The sequence below is a fragment of the Heptranchias perlo genome, chromosome 41 (assembly GCF_035084215.1).
Source record: "Heptranchias perlo isolate sHepPer1 chromosome 41, sHepPer1.hap1, whole genome shotgun sequence".
In the NCBI taxonomy this organism is placed as follows: domain Eukaryota; kingdom Metazoa; phylum Chordata; class Chondrichthyes; order Hexanchiformes; family Hexanchidae; genus Heptranchias; species Heptranchias perlo.
The window spans coordinates 2,692,075-2,714,671 of NC_090365.1; the positions used below are offsets into that span (position 1 = coordinate 2,692,075).

Consider the following 22,597-nt stretch of genomic DNA (forward strand, 5'->3'; position numbering starts at 1 on the left):
GGAAGTGTGCAGAATGGCGGGAGAAAGGGGAATCGGAGGGTTCACCTGTTTCAAAACAGAGAGGTTCGCCGTCTGGGTTTATTTATGACCCTCACCCCCCCGTGCTCGCTGACCTCCATTGGCTCCCGGTCTGACAACACCTCGGTTTTAAAATTTTCATCCTTGTTTTCAAATCCCTCCAGGGCCTCGCCCCCTCCCTATCTCTGTAACCTCCTCCAGCCCTACAACCCTCCGAGATCTCTGCTCTCCTCTCCTCCAATTCTGGCCTCTTGCGCGACCCCGATTTTAATCGCTCCACCATTGGCGTCCGTGCCTTCAGCTGCCTAGGTTCAAAGGTCAGGAATTCCCTCTCTAAACCTCTCCGCCTTTCCTCCTTTAAAACCTACCTCTTTGACCAAGCTTTTGGTCACCTGTCCTAATATCTCCTTACGTGGCTCGGTGTCAAATTTTGTTTGGTTATCGCTCTTGCGGACCGCCCTGGGACGTTTCACTTACATGAATGGCGCTGTATAAATGCAAGTTGTTGCTTAGCAATTTTGCCTGTTGCTCTGTCCGAACACCAGCGGGTTGACGGCCGGTCAGGTAGGGGATCAATGTCTTTGACACTAACTCACCATCCCTCCCACATCTCTCCAGCAAATCATGAAGGACAAATGGATAAACATTGGCTGCGATGGTGAGGAGCTCCGACCGTACGTGGAGCCTGAGCCGGACCTGGGAGACAGCAAACGGATAGGTGAGGAGAGAAACTCACTCAACGCTCGAATATCTCTCCTGGGATTGGAAACTGTCTTGTTCAAGCTCTTCGGTTCAGTGTTTATTTAATGAAAGTTGTGATTAAAACCCTCCATCTCTCTATGGAAAGGAAAGGAGGGTGGGCTTTCCTCAATGGTTAAGATAGTAAATGCACCGACCAATGTGCAGGTGAGCAATACAGATGTGCAGAGAGGGAGAGGCAGGGGAGATAGGTTGGTGCCTGGGGTGGCATCTCTCCACGGGCACACCATGCTGGCGCCAGTGGGGTGGGGTCTGCTTTTTTCTCCTCGGCTACCTGATCCTGTTCCACTCTGGCAACTTTTCCTGATCCCATTTTAGACCTACCCTCCCACCCCCACTTCCCCACTCTCAGTACCTTACGTCTGTCCACATCAAATTCCGTTTGTCACTCAGCTCGTATTCACAACCAATCCCTTTGCGTTTGGCTCGCCTCTTCCCTATTAGAGATTCCTTGCTTAAGTGTCAGCCGTGGTGCAGTGGGTGTCCCTCTCGCCTCTGAGTCAGCAGGTCGTGGGTTCGAGCCCCACTCCAGAGACTTGAGCACGTAATCTAGGCTGACACGCCCGGTGCCAGTACTGAGGGAGTGCCGCACTGTCAGAGGTGTTAAGCCAAGGGCCCTGTCTGCCCCCTCAGGTGGGTGTAAAAAATGCCATGGCCACTATTGGAAAACTCTGGGAATCATTTAAGAAACAATTGGAAGGGTCTTTAGGATCTTGATGGAGTAGTGTGGAGACCTACGTAACACTGTGCTTGTCTAACTTGTGCATTCCTTTGATAGAGGTGATGGTTGGAATGGGTTACACACGAGAAGAAATCAAAGACGCTTTGTCCAAGCACAAATATAATGAAGTAACTGCTACCTACCTCCTACTGGGCAGGAACAAAAGTGAGGTAAATGCCCGAACATTCACACGATCGATTTGTTTTGGACACAAAATGCCGGTGACCGTTCACCAGTGGGTTGTCGTGGTGACCGTTCACCAGTGGGTTGTCGTGGTGACCGTTCACCAGTGGGTTGTCGTGGTGACCTTTCACCAGTGGGTTGTCGTGGTGACCGTTCACCAGTGGGTTGTCGTGGTGACCGTTCACCAGTGGGTTGTCGTGGTGACCGTTCACCAGTGGGTTGTCGTGGTGACCGTTCACCAGTGGGTTGTCGTGGTGACCGTTCACCTCTAGCACCTGAATTTGATTCCAATCTTAAACTGATTGGATGAAGGTCTGTGTTGACTGTAAAAGTCCACAACCCAGGGTTCCAGTGAGTCTTAAGGCCTGCGCAGAAAGCTACATAAATTATCATCAGTTGCCACTAAATTGGCAACCAGAATGGCTGGTGTGGGAAATGGAATTGATGCAAAAGCAGAGTCAGGTTTGCTTTTTTTTTTTGAGATTGAGGGACTGAGGGATATTGTTTGAGCAAAAAACAAGGGGAGCTGCCCTCTGTGTCTAACCCGTGTTATACCTGACCCGGTATGGTTTGGTACTGAGTCCGTGCATGGAGTGTTTCATTGCTCATCTCTGCTCAATTGAGTGCAAAATTTCATGAAGAAATGAGGTGTGAAAAATGGGGGGAGGGAGAAGCAAAGTAAAAAATCTAACTTCAGAGTACAAGTTGAAACCAACTGCCTGTATCTGAGGGAGGGTCTGTGTGCTGAGTTACCTCGTCCCATTTCGCCTTTCAGTAGTTCCATCAAATGCCACATTCCTCCTTTTGAAACAGACTGACAGATGGTGTTTAGAGGATGCCCTTTACATGCTGCGATGGAGTTTGCATCACTTGTGTGTTATGAATCTGTCTGTTGTGTAAATATGTACTGGAATAGAGCTGCTTGGACCTGAATCCATGAGACTATATGGGGTCTGGAGTCAGTGTTGAGGACGGCACGTACCCGGGGATGGCGATGGAGGAGTCTGGGATATTGGCCGATAGGTACGATTCTGTGGGTGACGTCGAGCTGTTTAACTAGCCTGCGGGACTGCTCTCCCAACTTGGGCACCAGGACCTGGGTGTCGGAGAGGAAGACCTTGCAGGGCTAACTGGACTGAGATTGCCTTCCTCTTATCCAGATGCAAGGCCTGGGTCATTGCTGATAGGCCCGTCCGATTTTCTTCTTCCTGAACGTTTGCAGCGATTGTAGGCAGCTGGGAGCGGTATTCAGAGTCACGCACATAGTGTGGGACTGGAGTCACGTATAGGCCAGAGCGGATATGGGATGGAAGGCCCTTTCCTGAAGGACGTTGGTGAGGGAGTTGGGTTTATACAACAATCCGGAGGCGTTCCTGGTTATTTTTCTGGAGCTTTATTGAAGTTCAACGTCACAACTTAACCGCGGTGCAATTTGAACTCTTGATCTTTGGGTCGCTCTCCTGGTGCCATAACCACTAGGCTTGAGTTAATGGCGTCTCTCAGTTGTCCCCTTTAGTTTGCTTTAAGTTTTTGGAACTGGAGGCAACCTGGAAGGGGACACTTTGAGGAGAACTTCCTCCCCCCACCCCAGGTGACATTGTGAATTGGAAGTGAACAAAATGGCAGCCCCCAGGCCTGCCCCAGTTGGATCTCTTGTTATTTTGGCTCTTTCTGTCCCCCCCCCCCCCCACAGCTGGATGGCAGTGACTCCCGCTCCGGCAGCAATCTCTCGTTAGCCAAGATTCGGCCCAGCAACGAGCTGAACACCAGCACCACGAGCCAAACCTCGACGCACAGCAGGAGCCAACGCAGCTCGTCTACTTACCATCGACAGCGCCGGCACAGTGACTTCAGTGAGTAAAACACGGGGCCCTTTCCGAGAGTGTTCTGTGCCTTGTCCGTCCTGGGCCGCGCTGAGGGAGATCGAGGGGAGGCCGTGCAGGCCCCAATCCCAAAATAAAACACTTTTCCTTTCCTTGGGTCAACCCCTCTAACTCACTGTCTCAACAACAACAACATGCATTTATATAGCGCCTTTAACATAGCAAAACGTCCCAAGGCGCTTCACCTCTGGATCAGAAGGTGGTGGGCTCAAGGCCTTGAGCACATAATCTAGGCTGACGGGCAGAGCACCAAACCCATCTCGTGTCCGCACATGACTTTTCAGCCACGCTGAAGTTTGGCTGATGTGGGAAATGGAATCGCAAGTTGTTCTGGGATAAATATTGGCCCCGGGGAGAACTCCCCCCTGCTCTTCGAAATAGTGGCCGTGGGATCATTTATGTCCACCTGAGAGGGCAGACGGGGCCTCGGTTTAACGACTCGCCCGAGATACAGCGCCTCCGACAGTGCAGCACTCTGTGGGAGTGTCGGCCCGGATTACGTGCTCCAGTCTCTGGAGTGGGTCTTGAACCCACGACCTTCTGACTCACGACCCGCTGAGCCACTGACGGCTAACCTGATCTGGGAGTGCTGGTCGCTGACACCTGTATTGCCTTCTAGCAACATAAGAACAGGAGGAGGCCATTCAGCCCCTCGAGCCTGTTCCGCCATTCAATGAGATCATGGCTAATCTTTGACCCAACTCCGTATACCCGCCTTAGTCCCATATCCCTTAATCTCAATCTGAGAGGAAGGACAGAGTTTGTTACCATCTGAAAGATTAACGGGATCGAGGGTTGTTTCCCTTTGCAGGTGGTCCAGCGGCCCCGACCTCTCACCCCAAACGGAGCCAGACCAGCACGGCGGACAACGACCTGAAAGAGGAACGGATTCCGTCGCGGAAAGTGAGCGGCAGCACGGTCAGCAACCGAGGGGCCCCGCCCTCCAGTCCCATGGTCAGCAGTGCCAACAATCCCAACAAGTCGGAGATCCCGGACCGGAGGAAAGTCTCCGGCCCCACTAACGTAAGGAAATGGGAAAGGAGAATCTGGAGGGGGGAGGCGCGGGGTAAGGCAGAGCCGCTCGCTAACTCTGCCCTGAGTGGCGTAAACCCAACCCCACCGTCGGTCAGGGGACAATGCTCCAACGCGGAGTGATGGGACGTGGGCCTGGGACCGTGATTTCACCCCCCCGCCCCCCCGCCCCCACTCAATGAGCCTTGGAGTCCAGACAGGTCTCCGTCGGGTGGCTTCCAAGTGGAGGGCAAGCAGTAGCCACAGGAGGAACGAAACGATAGGACCAGACGTCCTATTTGAACAGAGGCATTCCATGTGAGGCTGCAGATAGTGACGCCACTATTCCCGGCCGGAATGGAGATGATTGGATAATTCCCCCGTCAACCACGCCTGGAGACTGCCCTGCTGTAAGCGACTGGGATTGATTTTATGCACATAATTTGTATTATGTAACTATCCTCCACTCACTGCAATTTGCTGGAGAAATCACCCTGCTTTTATCGGGAGAAGTTGCTGTAGTTTGTAGAGATTCTTTTTGAATAGACTCTGTTTACTGAGTAAATAGACTCTGTTTGCTGTAAAATAGACTGTTCGCTGTGAGTCCTGCCGTAAGTCCCGCCCTGCCTCCAACTCATTGGCTGACGCAGCAGTGTCAGTAGACTTGCAGCAAAGGAGAGTAATTGGCGCTAAGTTCGGGCTCAGTCAACCTGTCACATCTGGGCAGGCCGTATACGGAGGCACATGGAGTAGGGTTGCCAACTCTGGTTGGACATATTCCTGGAGGTTTCGTCACATGATCACCTGCGTCCAACCGCCCCGCCCCCACACTCCCGCCATTGGTCACCCGATGTGTCCATCCTCGTGGCACCCCACCCTCCCGTAGCCAATTGGAAAGCAAACAGACTCTTCATTACCTGATTGGGTGATTCTTGACTCTGTCAAACAGCCTTCCTCCCCCATGTCCAATATTTTTATAACTAATAAACAAAATTGTGCAAAGAAAATTTATAAAGTACACACCATTTTTTTTCTCCAAGGTGTTGCTGGTAGCAGTGTCCTGGAGATTAATCTTTAATTCCAGGAGACTCCAGGGCAATCCTGGAGGGTTGGCAACCCCTAACATGGAGCAGCAGGTCTGCCATGGGCCATAGGTGAAGGGGAGGTGGGAGGGAAATGGTGAGTTATGGGATGTCACTGCTAACCGGGAAATTCAGGAAGACGGCATTTAATCCCACTAAAGAAATTGGCCTGTGATTTTTCTTTTTGAGATGACGTCTGTCAGCCAAGTCAAACAGAAGTCATCGCTTCACCCACACACTCGCTCGATATAGCAGCATGCTTGAGTCACTTCATTAGCATGCCGAACATGCAGATGGAAGAAAAGTCGGCCCCCACAGTTTCTATATCTGCAAAATGTTGTTCAACTGAAAATGTCGCTCTCTCGCAGGGTGACTGTAACCCAAGGTGGAGGGTTGCTTCGTGAGTTGTAGTTAAAGGCCACGTATGATGGTCACATGGAAGGCAAAGTCCCCTCCCGTCAAGTCAAGAAAATTCCACTCATCAGATCCCCCATCAACCAATGGGGCTTCCAGAGAGCGGGAAATTTGATTTTGATGTACGCTGACCCCTTCCTTCCTTTCCTTTCCTCGTTCTCTCTCTCCCGCTCCCGTTCGCTCTCTCTCTCCCGCTCCCGTTCGCTCTCTCTCTCCCGCTCCCGTTCGCTCTCTCTCTCCCGCTCCCGTTCGCGCGCTCTCCCGCTCCCGTTCGCGCGCTCTCCCGCTCCCGTTCGCGCGCGCTCTCCCGCTCCCGTTCGCGCGCTCTCTCTCCCGCTCCCGTTCGCGCGCTCTCTCCCGCTCCCGTTCGCGCGCTCTCTCCCGCTCCAGTTCGCGCGCTCTCTCCCGCTCCCGCTCGCGCGCTCTCTCCCGCTCCCGCTCGCGCGCTCTCTCCCGCTCCCGCTCGCGCGCTCTCTCTCCCGCTCCCGCGCGCGCTCTCTCTCCCGCTCCCGCGCGCGCTCTCTCTCCCGCTCCCGCGCGCGCTCTCTCTCCCGCTCCCGCGCGCGCTCTCTCTCCCGCTCCCGCGCGCGCTCTCTCTCCCGCTCCCGCGCGCGCTCTCTCTCCCGCTCCCGCGCGCGCTCTCTCTCCCGCTCCCGCGCGCGCTCTCTCTCCCGCTCCCGCGCGCGCTCTCTCTCCCGCTCCCGCGCGCGCTCTCTCTCCCGCTCCCGCGCGCGCTCTCTCTCCCGCTCCCGCGCGCGCTCTCTCTCCCGCTCCCGCGCGCGCTCTCTCTCCCGCTCCCGCGCGCGCTCGCTCTCCCGCTCCCGCGCGCGCTCGCTCTCCCGCTCCCGCGCGCGCTCGCTCTCCCGCTCCCGCGCGCGCTCGCTCTCCCGCTCCCGCGCGCGCTCGCTCTCCCGCTCCCGCGCGCGCTCTCTCTCCCGCTCCCGCGCGCGCTCTCTCCCGCTCCCGTTCGCGCGCTCTCTCCCGCTCCCGTTCGCGCGCTCTCTCCCGCTCCCGCTCGCGCGCTCTCTCCCGCTCCCGCTCGCGCGCTCTCTCCCGCTCCCGCGCGCGCTCTCTCTCCCGCTCCCGCGCGCGCTCTCTCTCCCGCTCCCGCGCGCGCTCTCTCTCCCGCTCCCGCGCGCGCTCTCTCTCCCGCTCCCGCGCGCGCTCTCTCTCCCGCTCCCGCGCGCGCTCTCTCTCCCGCTCCCGCGCGCGCTCGCTCTCCCGCTCCCGCGCGCGCTCGCTCTCCCGCTCCCGCGCGCGCTCGCTCTCCCGCTCCCCGCGCGCGCTCGCTCTCCCGCTCCCGCGCGCGCTCGCTCTCCCGCTCCCGCGCGCGCTCTCTCTCCCGCTCCCGCGCGCCTTTCTCGTTTGCGCTCTCCCGCCCCTCTATATCTGTTCTGTATCTATCTTTCTCCGCTGTACCTCTATTTCTATAGCCGCGTACATGAACACCAGGAATTTCTTCGGGGCTTCTCCCGATTGGCCGCTGCACATTTGGAGGAAGATCGGCGGGTAGACACGGTAACAGGATTTTCACTGATCTTCAGCCAAAGTTTTGCCGGCTGATCGGAAGAACTCCTGAAGAAATTCCCGGCGTACAAGTGTCGCAAATGGCCGGTGCACAGAAGCTTCTTTCCTGTGTCATGATTTTTGTGTCAATATTTGTATAATGGGAAAAGCCTCCCTCCCTGTTATGTTGCAGTTTGATGGAAGGGTTCAAATAAAGTAAATAAAGAGAAACTATTCCCATTGGCGGAAGGGTCGAGCACCAGAGGGGACAGATTTAAGGTAATTGGCCAAAGATCCAGAGGCGACATGAGGAAAAACTTTTTTACGCAGCGAGTTGTTCTGATCTGGAATGCGCTGCCTGAAAGGGCGGTGGGAGCAGATTCAATAATAACTTTCAAAAAGGGAACTGGATAAATACTTGAAGGGAAAAAAATTTGCAGGGCTACGGGGAAAGAGCAGGGGGAGTGGGACTAACAGGATTGCTCTTGCAAAGAGCCGGCATAGGCTCGATGGGCGAATGGCCTCCTGTGCTGTAACTATTCTTTGATTCTATGAACTGCAGGCCTCCCGCCACCAGACGGTGCTGTGGTTCGAATCGCCGACCTCTGGCCACCATTTTTTTTCCCCTGCCCAGTTTGAGTGTTTTTTGTTCATTTATTGAGCGCTTGAAACCCAATTTTTTTTTGGTGTTTTTCATCCAATAAATTGCCCCCACCTCTCCCCGCTCCCCCCCCCCCTTGCAAGCTTCACCCGCAAAGCCCTTGGCCTATTAGTGGCTGCCCAATTCTGGATCTCAGGCCACAGCTGCCCCCAAACCAGGGTTGCCAACTCTGGTTGAACTTATTCCTGGAGGTTTCATCCCATGACCTCCTGCCTTGGTCAAACGGTCTTTATTCTCCCAATCGCCAATATTTTTACAGCTAATAAATGAAAGCGTTCAAAGCAACTGGAAAAAAAATCACACTTTTCTTCTGTGTTGGCCCTATGATTCTTCTCCAACAGGTGTTTGCTCGCTGCGATGTCCAGGAGGTTAATCTTTAATTCCTGGAGACTCCAGGGCAATCCTGGGGGGGGGGTTGGCAACCCCTAACCCAAACGTCCTCTTTGTTTTCCTCAGTAGTTCGGTGCTTGGCCTCGGGCCTCCCCGCAAGGCTTGTTTCGGGCTGCCGGCTTGTGCCTGTCTCCCTTGCCGAGTTTCATATCCTCGTTGGTACAGCTGTCTGGTTCCTGATCCTGCCAAATCTGTCATGAGGGACCGTCTTATGTGGTCACAGGGCAGTGAAAAGCACTGACACAGGAGGTTGACTAACATTATATAAAACTGGTGTCCTGTGGCTAGTGAGTGGGCCTCACTTTGCCATACAAAGGAACAGGGGGAGGCCATTCAGCCCTTCGAGCCTGTTCTGCCATTCAATTAGATCATGGCTGATCTGTATCTTAACTCCATCTACCCGCCTTGCTTCTGTAACTCTTAATACCTCTTACCCAACAATAATCTATCGATCTTCATTTTGAAATTTTCAATTGGCCCCCAGCTTTTTGAGAGTTCCAGATTCCCACTCCCCTTTGTGTGAAGAAATGCTTCCTGACATCACCCCTGAACGGCCCGGCTCTAATTTTAAGGTTATTCCCCCTTGCTCTGGACTCCCCCCACCAGAGGAAATAGTTTCTCTCTATCGACCCTTTCAAACGCAGTCATGCTTGGGACAGAGAGCCAGTTTTTTTCACCTAGAATCCAAAATCTACAAGCAGTTTACTGTCCTCTGACCCTGAGTCCAGGAGCTAGAATAACCTGGGCTCCCACAGAGAGAGAGCACTTGAGCAGTGGCCTTAAAGGGACAGGCCATGTTATTAGCTAAACGTCACAACCATACCCGGCCAACTCAGCCACCAGGGGGCGCGCCGATCACCCGTGGTTTGGCTGAAAGTGAAGGGAGAAATTATGGAATCTCTTTTTTAAAAATAACCAAATAAATAAAAAAAACCTTTTTCCCTTTCCCCGCCTCAGAATAATATCCCAGCCAGTGCCATGAGCAGGAGGAATACCTACGTGTGCACAGACCGGACTCCCAACGACAGGCAATCACTCCTACAAAATGGAAAGGAGAACAGGTAATTGCTTTAAAAACTCCCTTCGTTTCAGAGGGACCTGCCTGGGGCTCTTGTTTAAACACAGGTCTGGAAGTCTGTAACGTCGTCACTACAGCATCACCAAGGTAAGGAACAGCGCATTTTTAAAAATTGACCCTTGTTATTGTTAAAGGGTCAGTATGTGTAGAGTTCGTCGGCCTTGCCCTGCTGAATAAACAGTGATTCTGTACAGTTACACAGTGAGTAATCCTTACCCTGCTGAATAAACAGTGATTCTGTACAGTTACACAGTGTGTAATCCTTACCCTGCTGAATAGACAGTAATTCTGTACAGTTACACAGTGAGTAATCCTTACCCTGCTGAATAGACAGTGATTCTGTACAGTTACACAGTGACTAATCCTTACCCTGCTGAATAGACAGTGATTCTGTACAGTTACACAGTGTGTAATCCTTACCCTGCTGAAGAGACAGTAATTCTGTACAGTTACACAGTGAGTAATCCTTACCCTGCTGAAGAGACAGTAATTCTGTACAGTTACACAGTGAGTAATCCTTACCCTGCTGAAGAGACAGTAATTCTGTACAGTTAAACAGTGAGTAACCAGACGCACTGAGACCAAATGTAGTTTCCCTCAACAGCCACGACTGAGATGATGTAATTGATGGGTACGATGCTGGAGCACCATCCCAGAGGTCAAATCCCACCGTGGCATGTTGTGAAATTGAATTCAATAGATCTGGTTTAAAAAAAAATGACCATGAAAGCTGCCAGATTGTGGTTTAAAAACCCAACTGGTTCACCAAGGACAGGAACGCCATCCCTACACAGTCTGACCTACACGTGACTCCAGTCTCACATTAAGTAATTGACTCGCACCAAGTCCCGTTCTCCCATCACCCCCTGTGCTCGCTGACCTACGTTGGCTCCCGGTCCAGCAAGGCCTCAGTTTTTTAAATTCTCATCCTTGTGTTCAAATCTCTCCATGGCCTCGCCCCCCTCCCTATCTCTGTAACCTCCTCCAGCCCAATAACCCTCCGAGATCTCCACGTTCCTCCAATTCTGGCCTCTTGCGCATCTCTGATTTTAATCGCTCCACCATTGGCGGCCGTGCCTTCAGCTGCCTGGGCCCTAAGCTCTGGAATTCCCTCCCTAAACCTCTCCGCCTCTCTCTCCTCCTTTAAGACTCTCCTTAAAACCTACCTCTTTGACCAAGCTTTTGGTCACCTGTCCTAATATCTCCTTATGTGGCTCGGTGTCAAATTTTGTTTGATAATCGCTCCTGTGAAGCACCTTGGGACGTTTTACTACGTTAAAGGCGCTATATAAATGCAGGTTGTTGCTGTTTCCCTCTTAAGTGTCGTAGCAAACCACCAGCACCTCAGGAGCAACGAGGGACAGGCAATAAATGCCGGGCTTGCCAGTGACGCCCACACCCCGATCGTAAATGTGTTTAAATGTACTTTTTGTTTTGAACTCTTTGCAGCTCAGTGGTGAATCGAGCCACTCCGACCTCGCCCTCGACCCACAGCATCGCAGCTACGTCCGAGCGCACGCGCTTCCCCAGGGGCACGTCCAGCCGGAGCACTTTCCACGGCGGGCAGCTGCGAGACCGCCGGGGGACGGCTCACAACGGGTCGCCCACCTCGCCTACCCTGTCGCCCGACGCCACGCCCTTGCCCCAAACTCGCAGCCGGGCCTCCTCCAACCTCTTCTCCAAACTGACCTCAAAGTTGACTCGAAGGTAAGAGCATGTTCTGTTAAACTTGTATCGAGCCTCGGTTAGAGCACGCTCGGGGTACTGTGCACAGTCCTGGTCTCCGTATTATTAAAAGGATACAGAGGCACCAGAGAGGGTGCAAACAAAGATTTACTAGGATGATACCAGAACTGAGAGGTTATACCTATCGGGGAAGATTGAACAGGCTGGGGCTCTTTTATCTCGAAGAGAGAAGGCTGAGGGGTGACCTGATAGAGGTCTTTACGATTATGAAGGGGTTTCGATAGGGTAGACGTAGAGAAAATGTTTCCACTTGTTGGGGAGGCTAGAACTAGGGGACCATAAATATAAGATAGTCACTAATAAATCCAACAAGGAATTCAGGAGAAACTTCTTTACCCAGAGAGTGGTGAGAATGTGGAACTCGCTCCCACAAGGAGTAGTTGAGGTGAATAGTGTAGATGGATTTAAGGGGAAGCTGGATAAACACGAGGGAGAAAGGAATTGAAGGATATGCTGATAGGGTGAGATGAAGTAGGGAGGGAGGAGGCTCGTGTGGGGCATAAACACCGGGATGGACCAGTTGGGCCGAACGGCCTGTTTCTGTGCTGTAAATTCTATGTAATTCTTTATAATGACGTGTGAGTTGTGAAGTCATCCTGCACCTGGAAGGAAAACAACCGAGGGTTTTTGGGGGGGGGGGGGCCACGGGTCGGGTTGGGGGGTGACCGCGGGGTCTTGGTGCGATGCAGGGCTCTCTCTCCCTCTCCCTCTCCTCTTTCCCCACCAAGGCGTTCCCCTGGCAACCAGCTGGTTTCCCCACCAACCTTTTCTTTCCTTGTAAATAACATCATGTGGGAATTGTATCAAATTTATGGTCAGACCCTAATTCAGGAGAACATGATCACCGACTCGACACCTGAGGGGGGCAATGGGCGGGGTGGGGATTCAGCAGGAGTCGTATTTTTGAGGTTGAGGAAGACGAGGGGGGGGGGGCGGGGAACGTTCAGAGGAGCAGCGAAGGGACATTTGGAGTATTTCAATAACTACAATTGGATGTCCTCTGAAAAGGACAATTATTTACCTGGGCCCATGAAGCAAAACAAAGTCCCAACTAGTGAACGATTTAAAAAGCAAAAACACTCGGTCTCGTTGCTTCACCTTTCTGCTGTCTAATTCTGCTTATCTTTCCTTTCCTAGGGTCACTATTGACCCATCAAAACGGCAGAGTGCCAACAAAAGTGTGCCAGGGAATCCCCTCCCGCAGGGATCCAAGACCGTTAGTAAGTCTTCTCATTCAACCTTTCGTTCAGTGGCTGTTCTGGCGGAAGAGGTGGGACACTTGATCAGGGTGCGCACCGAGCGGTCACCTGGAGAGCTTTTGAGCCAAGTGGCGGGTCGTGTAGGCGGCCAAGGGTGGTGGTGGTTGGCGGAAACCGGAGAGGTAGACGGCAACGCAAGAAGGTGGGGGGAGGGGAGATTTCAGGGGGCTACCCACCGCAAGCTAGCACAGCACAGCCCCCTTTCACTGGGACCTGGGTTCAAATCTCGTCCAGGTTACGTGGGCTGAATGCCAACTCTCAGTTGCCCCTAAGACGCCGATGGGGGAATGAGTTTGAGCAGCCTCTGGGAGGTCAGTAGCACAAAACCTCTCCCCGAATCATTGGCAGGAAACACGGCGCTCTCACTTGGAGATAGCTGGTGTCGGAGATGGTAATCTCGCACTGCAGGGGTGCTCTGGTGAGGTTGGGGGCAAGAAGTAGAGTAAAAGGAGGTTTTCCCTTGCAGCTGACCGCTTTGTACCTCGCCTCGGAAGCTGACTTTGTGCCCGAAATGGGAAGCTGTTCCATTCCCTTCCCCGGCACTGACGTTCTCTCACCTCCGATCACATGAAGCATGAGGATTGTGGTCCCCGATCCTTCAACACTCTCGGTCCTCGGTTCCCTCGCGCTGGGCCAGGGGAGCAATCTTATGATTTGGTCCGCGCTTTGCCTTCTGAAGGGAAATTGAGGTAATTTTTAAACACGGGTCTCCTTTGTGTCCACCTACAGTATTGGCGGAACAGGCTCGAGGGGCTGAATGGCCTACTCCTGTTCCTGTTAGGGGGATTACATTCAGTGCTGTGCGCACAAACGCCCTTAATATTGAGGGAGGGGCAAATATACAACCCCCCCCAAATTGGTGTGAGCACCACAAGTGTTTTACATGTGTCTTCAGAAGAATTTCCTTGAGGTCTTCAGCCCACGTGGAGCAATTTGGTGATGAGCAGGGGGTCCTTCACCATGAGTTACACCTACACAGGAACCCTTAGGCTTGGGCGACTGAAGTGCTCAGCCAATCGGAGCTCTCCAGTGGGACCCAATAAGATTGCCAGGTTTTAAAATGAAACCATGTGACATTGTCATGCCACCTTGTGGACAAAACCTTTATACCAGTTCATCACCTTTAAAGATTGTGCTATGCGCGTTAGCAGTGCCGCCATCTTGACATGGCAGCCAACGTCCAATTGGTTTTGGAAGCCGGTTGACTACGTTTCTTGATGCCCCTTTTCCTGATTTAGTAAATTGTCCCAAGGCCGCAGACTTTGGGGAGACTTAAATTCATGGTAAGAGGCCAGGCCTGCAGTCCGATTCTATCCGACTGCTGGCCGTGACGAGGTCTTGCTTTATCTCTACCTAAGTTGTTGCAATCCACGGATTGCAATCTGGTTGAACGTACTCCTGGAGGTTTCATCACATGACCTCCCATCCCTCCAATATTTTTATAACTAATAAATGAAAGTGTTCAAAGAAAATGAGAAAAAAAGGCACCTTTTTTTTTTAAATGGTGTTTCTCCTCGAGTTTGCTCGCAGCAGTGTCCAGGAAAGTGACCTCTCATCCCTGGAGACTGCAGGTCATCCCTGGAGACTGCAGGTCATCCCTGGAGACTGCAGGTCATCCCTGGAGACTGCAGGTCATCCCTGGAGACTGCAGGTCATCCCTGGAGACTGCAGGTCATCCCTGGAGACTGCAGGTCATCCCTGGAGGGTTGGCAACCCCAACTGAGGAATAGGAAGGATGTTAATTGTGAGAGCTGAGGCTGAAGCTGGGTAATTCTCTGGTTCCTGATTGGGAGTGTGTTAGGAGTGGTGATGTTACGGGGAGATCTTTCTCTGCGTCCCCTACCCTCCTGCCCGACCCCCCTCCCACCCCATCCTCTTCCGGACGCCACTGCTTCCGTTTTCTTCCCTCTTTTCTGTCCTTCCTGCACTTGACATGATAAACAGGTCGTGATCTGAGCTTCTGACCTGCACCCACGGGTGCAATGCTGATGTCATTGCGAATGAACGGTTGATTGACGGTTCCTCTGCTCCTGCTCGATGCTCAGTGCCGCTTGTGGTGTGGGCCTGACCCGTAGGGAGTACAAAGAATGGAAGAGCTTGCATTAATATCGGGGCCTTTCACGGCCTCGGGACACCCCCGATGAAGTACTTTTCAAAGTGTGGTCACTGTTGTAACGTAAGGGGAAGGTCGGCGGCCCATTTAGCGAGGCCCCAGGCTCGTTTCCCCATTCACGCTGAGCTAGCAGGCCATTATGCCAGGCTGTGGTGGGGATGCTGCATCTGGGAGGGGGAGGACTTGGGCACAGTGTGCCCGCTGGCAGCCGCTGCCCACCAACACCTCCTGGACAGTGAGCAGGAGAACCTGGGCGAGGAGAGGGTCAACCTGGCTTGTGACGATTCCAAGCGTCAGGTAGCCGGCTGGCGGGTGAAGTGTGCCCACGTTGGTGAGGTGTGGGAGCGGAGCTGCCACCTTTTTGACAGCACCTTCAGGCGATGAGGGAGGATTGCAGAGTGGACGGGAAACCTCAATAGGTGTTGGGTTAGAGGTGGGCTCTCGAACGGGAGGTCTCGTGTGACGGAGTGCACGTTAACATCTAAAAACCTAGGAGAATCATGATGGCGCATCGTGGGTGGGGAGGGGAGATGAAGGGAAGGGGCTCTCGATCGTGGGTGGGGAAGAGGAGGAGGGTCCTGATGTCCCCACGGTGGGGAGTTCCTGATTTGGAAGGACCCCAAGAGGTTTCCCCAGCAGGAGAAATTGATTTGGAGGGCGAGTTACCAATCGCACGAACTGATGACTTAGAGGATTGGTCCCTGGAGGAAATTGCATAGTGCCCACTCTCAATGGTCAACTAGTTCATCTGGTGACCCACATGGACCAGGAAGTTCCCAGGTACAATCCCCGTTCTGGGCTGAGTTAGATGGGAATCGGTGAGGGTGCTGCAGTTATTCCCTGTGGCCCTGGATTAGGGGGTGAAAAAGCAGCCAAGGCTCTGACTCCTGACCACTGACCCTCTCCTGGGAGTGTGCGTGTGCGTGTGCGTGTGCGTGTGCGCGTGTGTGCGTGTGTGCGTGCGTGCACGTCAGGTGAGGGTGGGATTGGACTGGGCTCATCTCTCAAGGTTGTGTCGTCTGCCAGCACTCGTCGCTGGGAACAACAGCCACTTGTGGTGGGGTATCAGGACACAACTATATCCTGTAAAACCCTCCCATGGTGTCTTTGTCTTAAGGAAAGAAAGAACTTGCATTTATATAGCGCCTTTCTTAACCTCAGGATATCCCAAAGCGCTTTACAGCGAATGAAGTACTTTTGAAGTGTAGTCGCTGTTGTAATGTAGGAAACGCGGCAGCCAATTTGCGCACAGCAAGATCCCACAATCAGCAGTGTGATAATGACCAGATAATCTGTTTTTAGGAGGGATAAATATTGGTCAGGACACCCTGCGCTTCTTGGAAATAGTGGCCGTGGGTTCTTTTATGTCCGCCTGAGAGGGCAGACGGGACCTCGGATTAACATCTGAAAGACGGCACCTCTGACAGTGCAGCACTCCCTCAGTAGTGGCACTGGGAGTGTCAGCCTGGATTTTGGGTTCACATCTCTGGAGTGGGACTCGAACCCATAACCATCTGACTCCGAGGCCAGAATGCTACCCACTGAACTGACACCTGACAGAGGAGGGAGAAGGTGATGCAGAAGAGGAAACAATGGGGGAATATTTATTTATTAGGGATAATTCCCCCATTCCCCACCCCGCCTTCCAATTCTCTCCCCACCTTCTGTGGGTGTTGATTCCTACAGGTTTGCTCAGCGACCACTCCCGCTCACTGTATTGCAGGGGAGAGCAGTTGCGCCTTTGTTCCTGACCCAGCAGAGATTGGCCATCTCAGCAGAGAGCGAAGATCAGACCAGGGACCTCCCATTGACCCACCTCCCATCCAACTGAGAGAAGCATTTACCGCTTGAGTCGGCAATTTCCCCCCTCTGTGGTTCTCCGATGCAGTCAATATTTTGAACGTCGCACAGAGTACGTGTGATATCTCGCGCTCGTCTGGCAGCAGACGTCCAATTCCCGAGGCCTTTGCAAAAGCGTTCTTGGGACCGTGTTGAAATATCCCACCGTTGTGTTTCGTTGAGCTTGGGCCAAACGGCTACCAAGTACCAAGGGGCCTGTCTACTCCAGTGACTTGCGTTCGTGCCTCGGTGATTGCATGGCTCCTCTTCCCGCCCTGGTTACTAATTTCCGGTGTCTCTTCTTTTGTTGAGGGTCGCAGACGAACCTGAGAGAAACTGGAGACCTGAGGTCACAAGGTGAGGCGACTGACCATCAGTTTCTTTACTTGCTTTTTTTATTTCAGTGAACACATCGGGAGAGCACAGCAAGATCCCACAAACAGCAGTGAAATGAATAACCAGTTAATGTCTCTTTGGTCGTGTTGGTTGAGGGATAAATGTTGGACCAGGCCACTGGCTGAGCTCCTCTGCTCTTCTTCACACAGTGGCCGATGGATCTTTAATGTCCACCTGAGAAGGCAGACGGGGCCTCAGTTTAACGTCTCATCTGAGAGACGGCACCTCCGGCAGTGCAGCACTCCCTCAGCACTGGCACTGGGAGTGTCGGCCTGGATTATGTGCTCGAGTCTCTGGAATGTTGTGCATTTAAAGGGAACGTGCCAGTGTTAAGCACACACCAGGTGTGACCAAGAATAAGAGATGCCATAAAAAGCAGAAGGGAGGGAGTGAGAAATTGGTGATGGCAGATATGTTGTGAGATCAATGCATCGTCTGTGGAAAAGAGACCATATTCCTGTGGGAACATGTTTGGACCTGTGTGGTGGGTTAGTCACCGGCCTTTCACCTCTGGGACCCGGGTTCAGATCCAGCCCAGACTGATGGGGTTGGAAGTCTCTCTGTCTGCTAGCTGCAGTGTGTGGGGGCAGCCTCACCCCCGTTCCTAAGGGGTTTAGACCCAAAATTGACCATAATTAAACAAGTAATCTTGGAGAAGCCATAGGATGGCAGCTGTGGTAAGTGGGAAAAATGTGAGGCAGGTGTAGTACAGGATTGTCCCCAGAGGCTGGAGCTGAAGAATTTGCTGGCGACTGGAGCATTGGGTGCTGTCTCTCTGCCTTCAGGAGGGAACTGGACCGATTCCTGGCTGGGGCAGAGATCACATCATACAGAAGGTCAGTGTCTTTATAGATAACACTCTGACCATGTGATCTCCTGGACTGGTTTCAATTGCCTGAGGGGGTGGGGGAGGAATTTTCCAGAGTATTTTTTTTCCCCTTATTGACCCTGGGTTTTTCTGGGTGGGTGGGGAGGGGGGTTTGCCTCTCCCAGGAGATTACATGGCTGTGGGAGAGGAGGGGGGAGAGGGGGAAGTGTCTCGTCCTGATGCTCTGGCCATCATGGTGTGTGGGGCAGGCTTGATGGACCCGCTGGTCTTTTCCTGCCCATTAATTCCAGATGTTGGTAATCTGCTCCTGGTGTGATTGGGAGCGCTGAGCTGGAGGAAATTGAGGGATCGTGTTCCTGGTCTTGACCAATATCCCGTGACTCCTGCTGGGAATTCTGCGTGTGCATGAACATTGGGTAAGAACGAGATCAGGCTGTAACTGCCCCTCTGGTTAAACAGCCCGCTGTTGCTTGCTGTCGATATTCGTGCATGAAGAATTGTCATTTGGGCAACGTACTAGTGTGCAATGGGCACGTGTGGGCACCTCGCAGGTCATAAAGGTCACAGGTCAGCTGTGCTGTCTGACCAGTGGTAGGGTTGCTATAATTGACCTCCACTCCTCTTCAATGAGGCAAAGCAAAACCAGCCGGGGGTTCCTGCTCCCGATCAATAGCCAGCAATCCCTGCTAGAAAAAGGACAGGATAAGGCTCAGCTGTACCTGCCCTGGGCGTGTTTGATGGGACAGTGTAGAGGGAGCTTTACTCTGTATCTAACCCTGTACCTGACCCTGGGAGTGTTTGATGGGACAGTGTAGAGGGAGCTTTACTCTGCATCTAACCCTGTACCTGACCCTGGGAGTGTTTGATGGGACAGTGTAGAGGGAGCTTTACTCTGCATCTAACCCTGTACCTGACCCTGGGAGTGTTTGATGGGACAGTGTAGAGGGAGCTTTACTCTGTATCTAACCCTGTACCTGACCCTGGGAGTGTTTGATGGGACAGTGTAGAGGGAGCTTTACTCTGTATCTAACCCTGTACCTGCCCCGGGGAGTGTTTGATGGGACAGTGTAGAGGGAGCTTTACTCTGTATCTAACCCTGTATCTAACCCTGTACCTGCCCCGGGGAGTGTTTGATGGGACAGTGTAGAGGGAGCTTTACTCTGTATCTAACCCTGTACCTGCCCCGGGGAGTGTTTGCTGACATTGGGTGCTTAAAACAACTTCCTGTTCTGCAGCTTCCCCTCGAGGAGCACAAGAAAAGTTCAAGGTGAGGAGAAAGGCAGTCGAACTGATTTGTATTTTCCCCTCTCTTTGTTTTAGTTGCAATGTATCTTGGGATCAAAAAGAAACAAAGCCCAGGTCGATCAGACTTACCTGGAATATAAAAATCACCAGCTCACGGGACCCGAGTGAGATGATAGGTCTCATCTGCCAGGTCCTGGAGATGAACGGCTGTGACTACCAGCAACAGGAGCCTTTCCTCTTGTCCTGCACTCACGGCCAGGAGACCACCGAACAATTTGTCCAGTGGGAGGTCGAGGTGTGTCGACTGCCAAATCTCTCCGTCAACGGAGTGCGTTTTAAGAGGACATCGGGGACCTTCTTATCATTCAGGAACATAGTGACCAAAATCACCAGTGAATTAAAGCTTTAAACACCCAATGGCAAGACACGGTGTCAACCAGGCTGAAGAGGAATTTTAATGTTTCTTTTCTGTTGTTTTTTTGGTTGCTCCTCTTCCTCCTCTCGAGAAGCTGGCTACAAATTTCGCACCCAAGTTCAAACAAAGACAAACAAATTCACAGCCACCGTCCCCGTTTTCTTGACCGTCTTCTCGGCCTGTGTGGTGGCCGCACCCACCCCCCTCCCCCCCGCCAAATGCACGGTCATGGGATTGGAGTCACATTGTCCTCTTCCCACCCTCAATCCCGGGACTGCCGGTCACTCTGATCTGCCTGCCGTCAGTCGGGATGAGTTACGGCGGCTTTTGGATGTGGCGACTGGGTTCAGTTTCTGACCTTGGGGCGTTGAGAGAGAGAGGGAGAGAGAAAGAAAGAAAGAAAGAAAGAGAAAAGGGAAGAGTGGACATGGTGGGATATGTGTCGTTGCCTGTTGCACCTCACTTTTGAGGTGTGCCTCCTGACAAAGGGCCTTCACGGAGGAGAGGCCCACAGCCAGGATGTGCCCAACGGAGGGGACTTACCCTCCCACCAGAAGAATGAGTTGGTGGGCAAGTCGTTCCTGGCCACCTTCTCCCCCCACCCAGCCCCCTCCACTACTGACATCTGAGCTAGAGTAGCTTTGGTGGAGGGCTGGGAGGGAGGAGGGTAACAGATTAACTTGGAAGAGGAGAGAAGTTAAGCTTTGAAATAGAGAGGTGGTTAAATGGTTCTTAGTTGGGATGTAGGTTTCTCATCGGCTGCTGTGACGAGAACAGCACGATTGAGTCAACAAAGATCTGATGAACCTCACCAGATCCGTGTCTCCTGGGTTGGGGTGATGAGCAGCCTTGTTTCTCTCATTCTGAGCCATGAAGGGACTGAAAGCACTGGGTTCAAATCCAGCCCCACATCTTTGGGCTATCTTTGTTCCTGTACGTGTTACTCTCTCTCTCTGTGGCTCTTTCACTTGTATTTCTTTTCTGTCTGTCTTTCTTTTCTGTCTGTCTGTGTCTTTCTCTGTCTCTGTCTGTGTCTTTGTCTCTGTCTCTGTCTGTGTCTTTCTCTCTCTGTGTCTTTCTCTGTCTCTGTCTGTCTCTGTCTGTGTCTCGCTCTCTGTCTGTGTCTCGCTCTCTGTCTGTGTCTCGCTCTCTGTCTGTGTCTCGCTCTCTGTCTGTGTCTCGCTCTCTGTCTGTGTCTCGCTCTCTGTCTGTGTCTCGCTCTCTGTCTGTGTCTCGCTCTCTGTCTGTGTCTCGCTCTCTGTCTGTGTCTCGCTCTCTGTCTGTGTCTCGCTCTCTGTCTGTGTCTCGCTCTCTGTCTGTGTCTCGCTCTCTGTCTGTGTCTCGCTCTCTGTCTGTGTCTCGCTCTCTGTCTGTGTCTCGCTCTCTGTCTGTGTCTCGCTCTCTGTCTGTGTCTCGCTCTCTGTCTGTGTCTCGCTCTCTGTCTGTGTCTCGCTCTCTGTCTGTGTCTCGCTCTCTGTCTGTGTCTCGCTCTCTGTCTGTGTCTCGCTCTCTGTCTGTGTCTCGCTCTCTGTCTGTGTCTCGCTCTCTGTCTGTGTCTCGCTCTCTGTCTGTGTCTCGCTCTCTGTCTGTGTCTCGCTCTCTGTCTGTGTCTCGCTCTCTGTCTGTGTCTCGCTCTCTGTCTGTGTCTCGCTCTCTGTCTGTGTCTCGCTCTCTGTCTGTGTCTCGCTCTCTGTCTGTGTCTCGCTCTCTGTCTGTGTCTCGCTCTCTGTCTGTGTCTCGCTCTCTGTCTGTGTCTCGCTCTCTGTCTGTGTCTCGCTCTCTGTCTGTGTCTCGCTCTCTGTCTGTGTCTCGCTCTCTGTCTGTGTCTCGCTCTCTGTCTGTGTCTCGCTCTCTGTCTGTGTCTCGCTCTCTGTCTGTGTCTCGCTCTCTGTCTGTGTCTCGCTCTCTGTCTGTGTCTCGCTCTCTGTCTGTGTCTCGCTCTCTGTCTGTGTCTCGCTCTCTGTCTGTGTCTCGCTCTCTGTCTGTGTCTCGCTCTCTGTCTGTGTCTCGCTCTCTGTCTGTGTCTCGCTCTCTGTCTGTGTCTCGCTCTCTGTCTGTGTCTCGCTCTCTGTCTGTGTCTCGCTCTCTGTCTGTGTCTCGCTCTCTGTCTGTGTCTCGCTCTCTGTCTGTGTCTCGCTCTCTGTCTGTGTCTCGCTCTCTGTCTGTGTCTCGCTCTCTGTCTGTGTCTCGCTCTCTGTCTGTGTCTCGCTCTCTGTCTGTGTCTCGCTCTCTGTCTGTGTCTCGCTCTCTGTCTGTGTCTCGCTCTCTGTCTGTGTCTCGCTCTCTGTCTGTGTCTCGCTCTCTGTCTGTGTCTCGCTCTCTGTCTGTGTCTCGCTCTCTGTCTGTGTCTCGCTCTCTGTCTGTGTCTCGCTCTCTGTCTGTGTCTCGCTCTCTGTCTGTGTCTCGCTCTCTGTCTGTGTCTCGCTCTCTGTCTGTGTCTCGCTCTCTGTCTGTGTCTCGCTCTCTGTCTGTGTCTCGCTCTCTGTCTGTGTCTCGCTCTCTGTCTGTGTCTCGCTCTCTGTCTGTGTCTCGCTCTCTGTCTGTGTCTCGCTCTCTGTCTGTGTCTCGCTCTCTGTCTGTGTCTCGCTCTCTGTCTGTGTCTCGCTCTCTGTCTGTGTCTCGCTCTCTGTCTGTGTCTCGCTCTCTGTCTGTGTCTCGCTCTCTGTCTGTGTCTCGCTCTCTGTCTGTGTCTCGCTCTCTGTCTGTGTCTCGCTCTCTGTCTGTGTCTCGCTCTCTGTCTGTGTCTCGCTCTCTGTCTGTGTCTCGCTCTCTGTCTGTGTCTCGCTCTCTGTCTGTGTCTCGCTCTCTGTCTGTGTCTCGCTCTCTGTCTGTGTCTCGCTCTCTGTCTGTGTCTCGCTCTCTGTCTGTGTCTCGCTCTCTGTCTGTGTCTCGCTCTCTGTCTGTGTCTCGCTCTCTGTCTGTGTCTCGCTCTCTGTCTGTGTCTCGCTCTCTGTCTGTGTCTCGCTCTCTGTCTGTGTCTCGCTCTCTGTCTGTGTCTCGCTCTCTGTCTGTGTCTCGCTCTCTGTCTGTGTCTCGCTCTCTGTCTGTG

At 53.0% G+C, this 22,597-nt stretch overlaps 1 protein-coding gene across 5 annotated transcripts in view; it reads left to right on the forward strand.

Annotated features, from left to right (window-relative positions):
- The window catches only part of LOC137305927 (MAP/microtubule affinity-regulating kinase 4-like), an 87,985-nt gene extending 67,265 nt beyond the window's left edge, over window positions 1-20,720 (forward strand). For 2 of the 5 annotated variants that reach the window (XM_067974873.1, XM_067974874.1), the window contains exons 10-17: window positions 637-736; window positions 1,556-1,668; window positions 3,375-3,534; window positions 4,376-4,587; window positions 9,586-9,689; window positions 11,156-11,413; window positions 16,976-17,020; window positions 19,209-20,720. In XM_067974873.1, coding sequence (XP_067830974.1) covers window positions 637-736; window positions 1,556-1,668; window positions 3,375-3,534; window positions 4,376-4,587; window positions 9,586-9,689; window positions 11,156-11,413; window positions 16,976-17,020; window positions 19,209-19,542 — 1,326 coding nt within the window. In that variant the 3' untranslated portion in view covers window positions 19,543-20,720. Of the gene's footprint in view, window positions 1-636; window positions 737-1,555; window positions 1,669-3,374; window positions 3,535-4,375; window positions 4,588-9,585; window positions 9,690-11,155; window positions 11,414-12,589; window positions 12,673-16,975; window positions 17,021-19,208 lie in introns of all 5 variants that reach the window. The other 3 variants (XM_067974879.1, XM_067974875.1, XM_067974876.1) reach the window with 3 other exon arrangements.
- The last annotated feature ends 1,877 nt before the right edge of the window (window positions 20,721-22,597 follow it).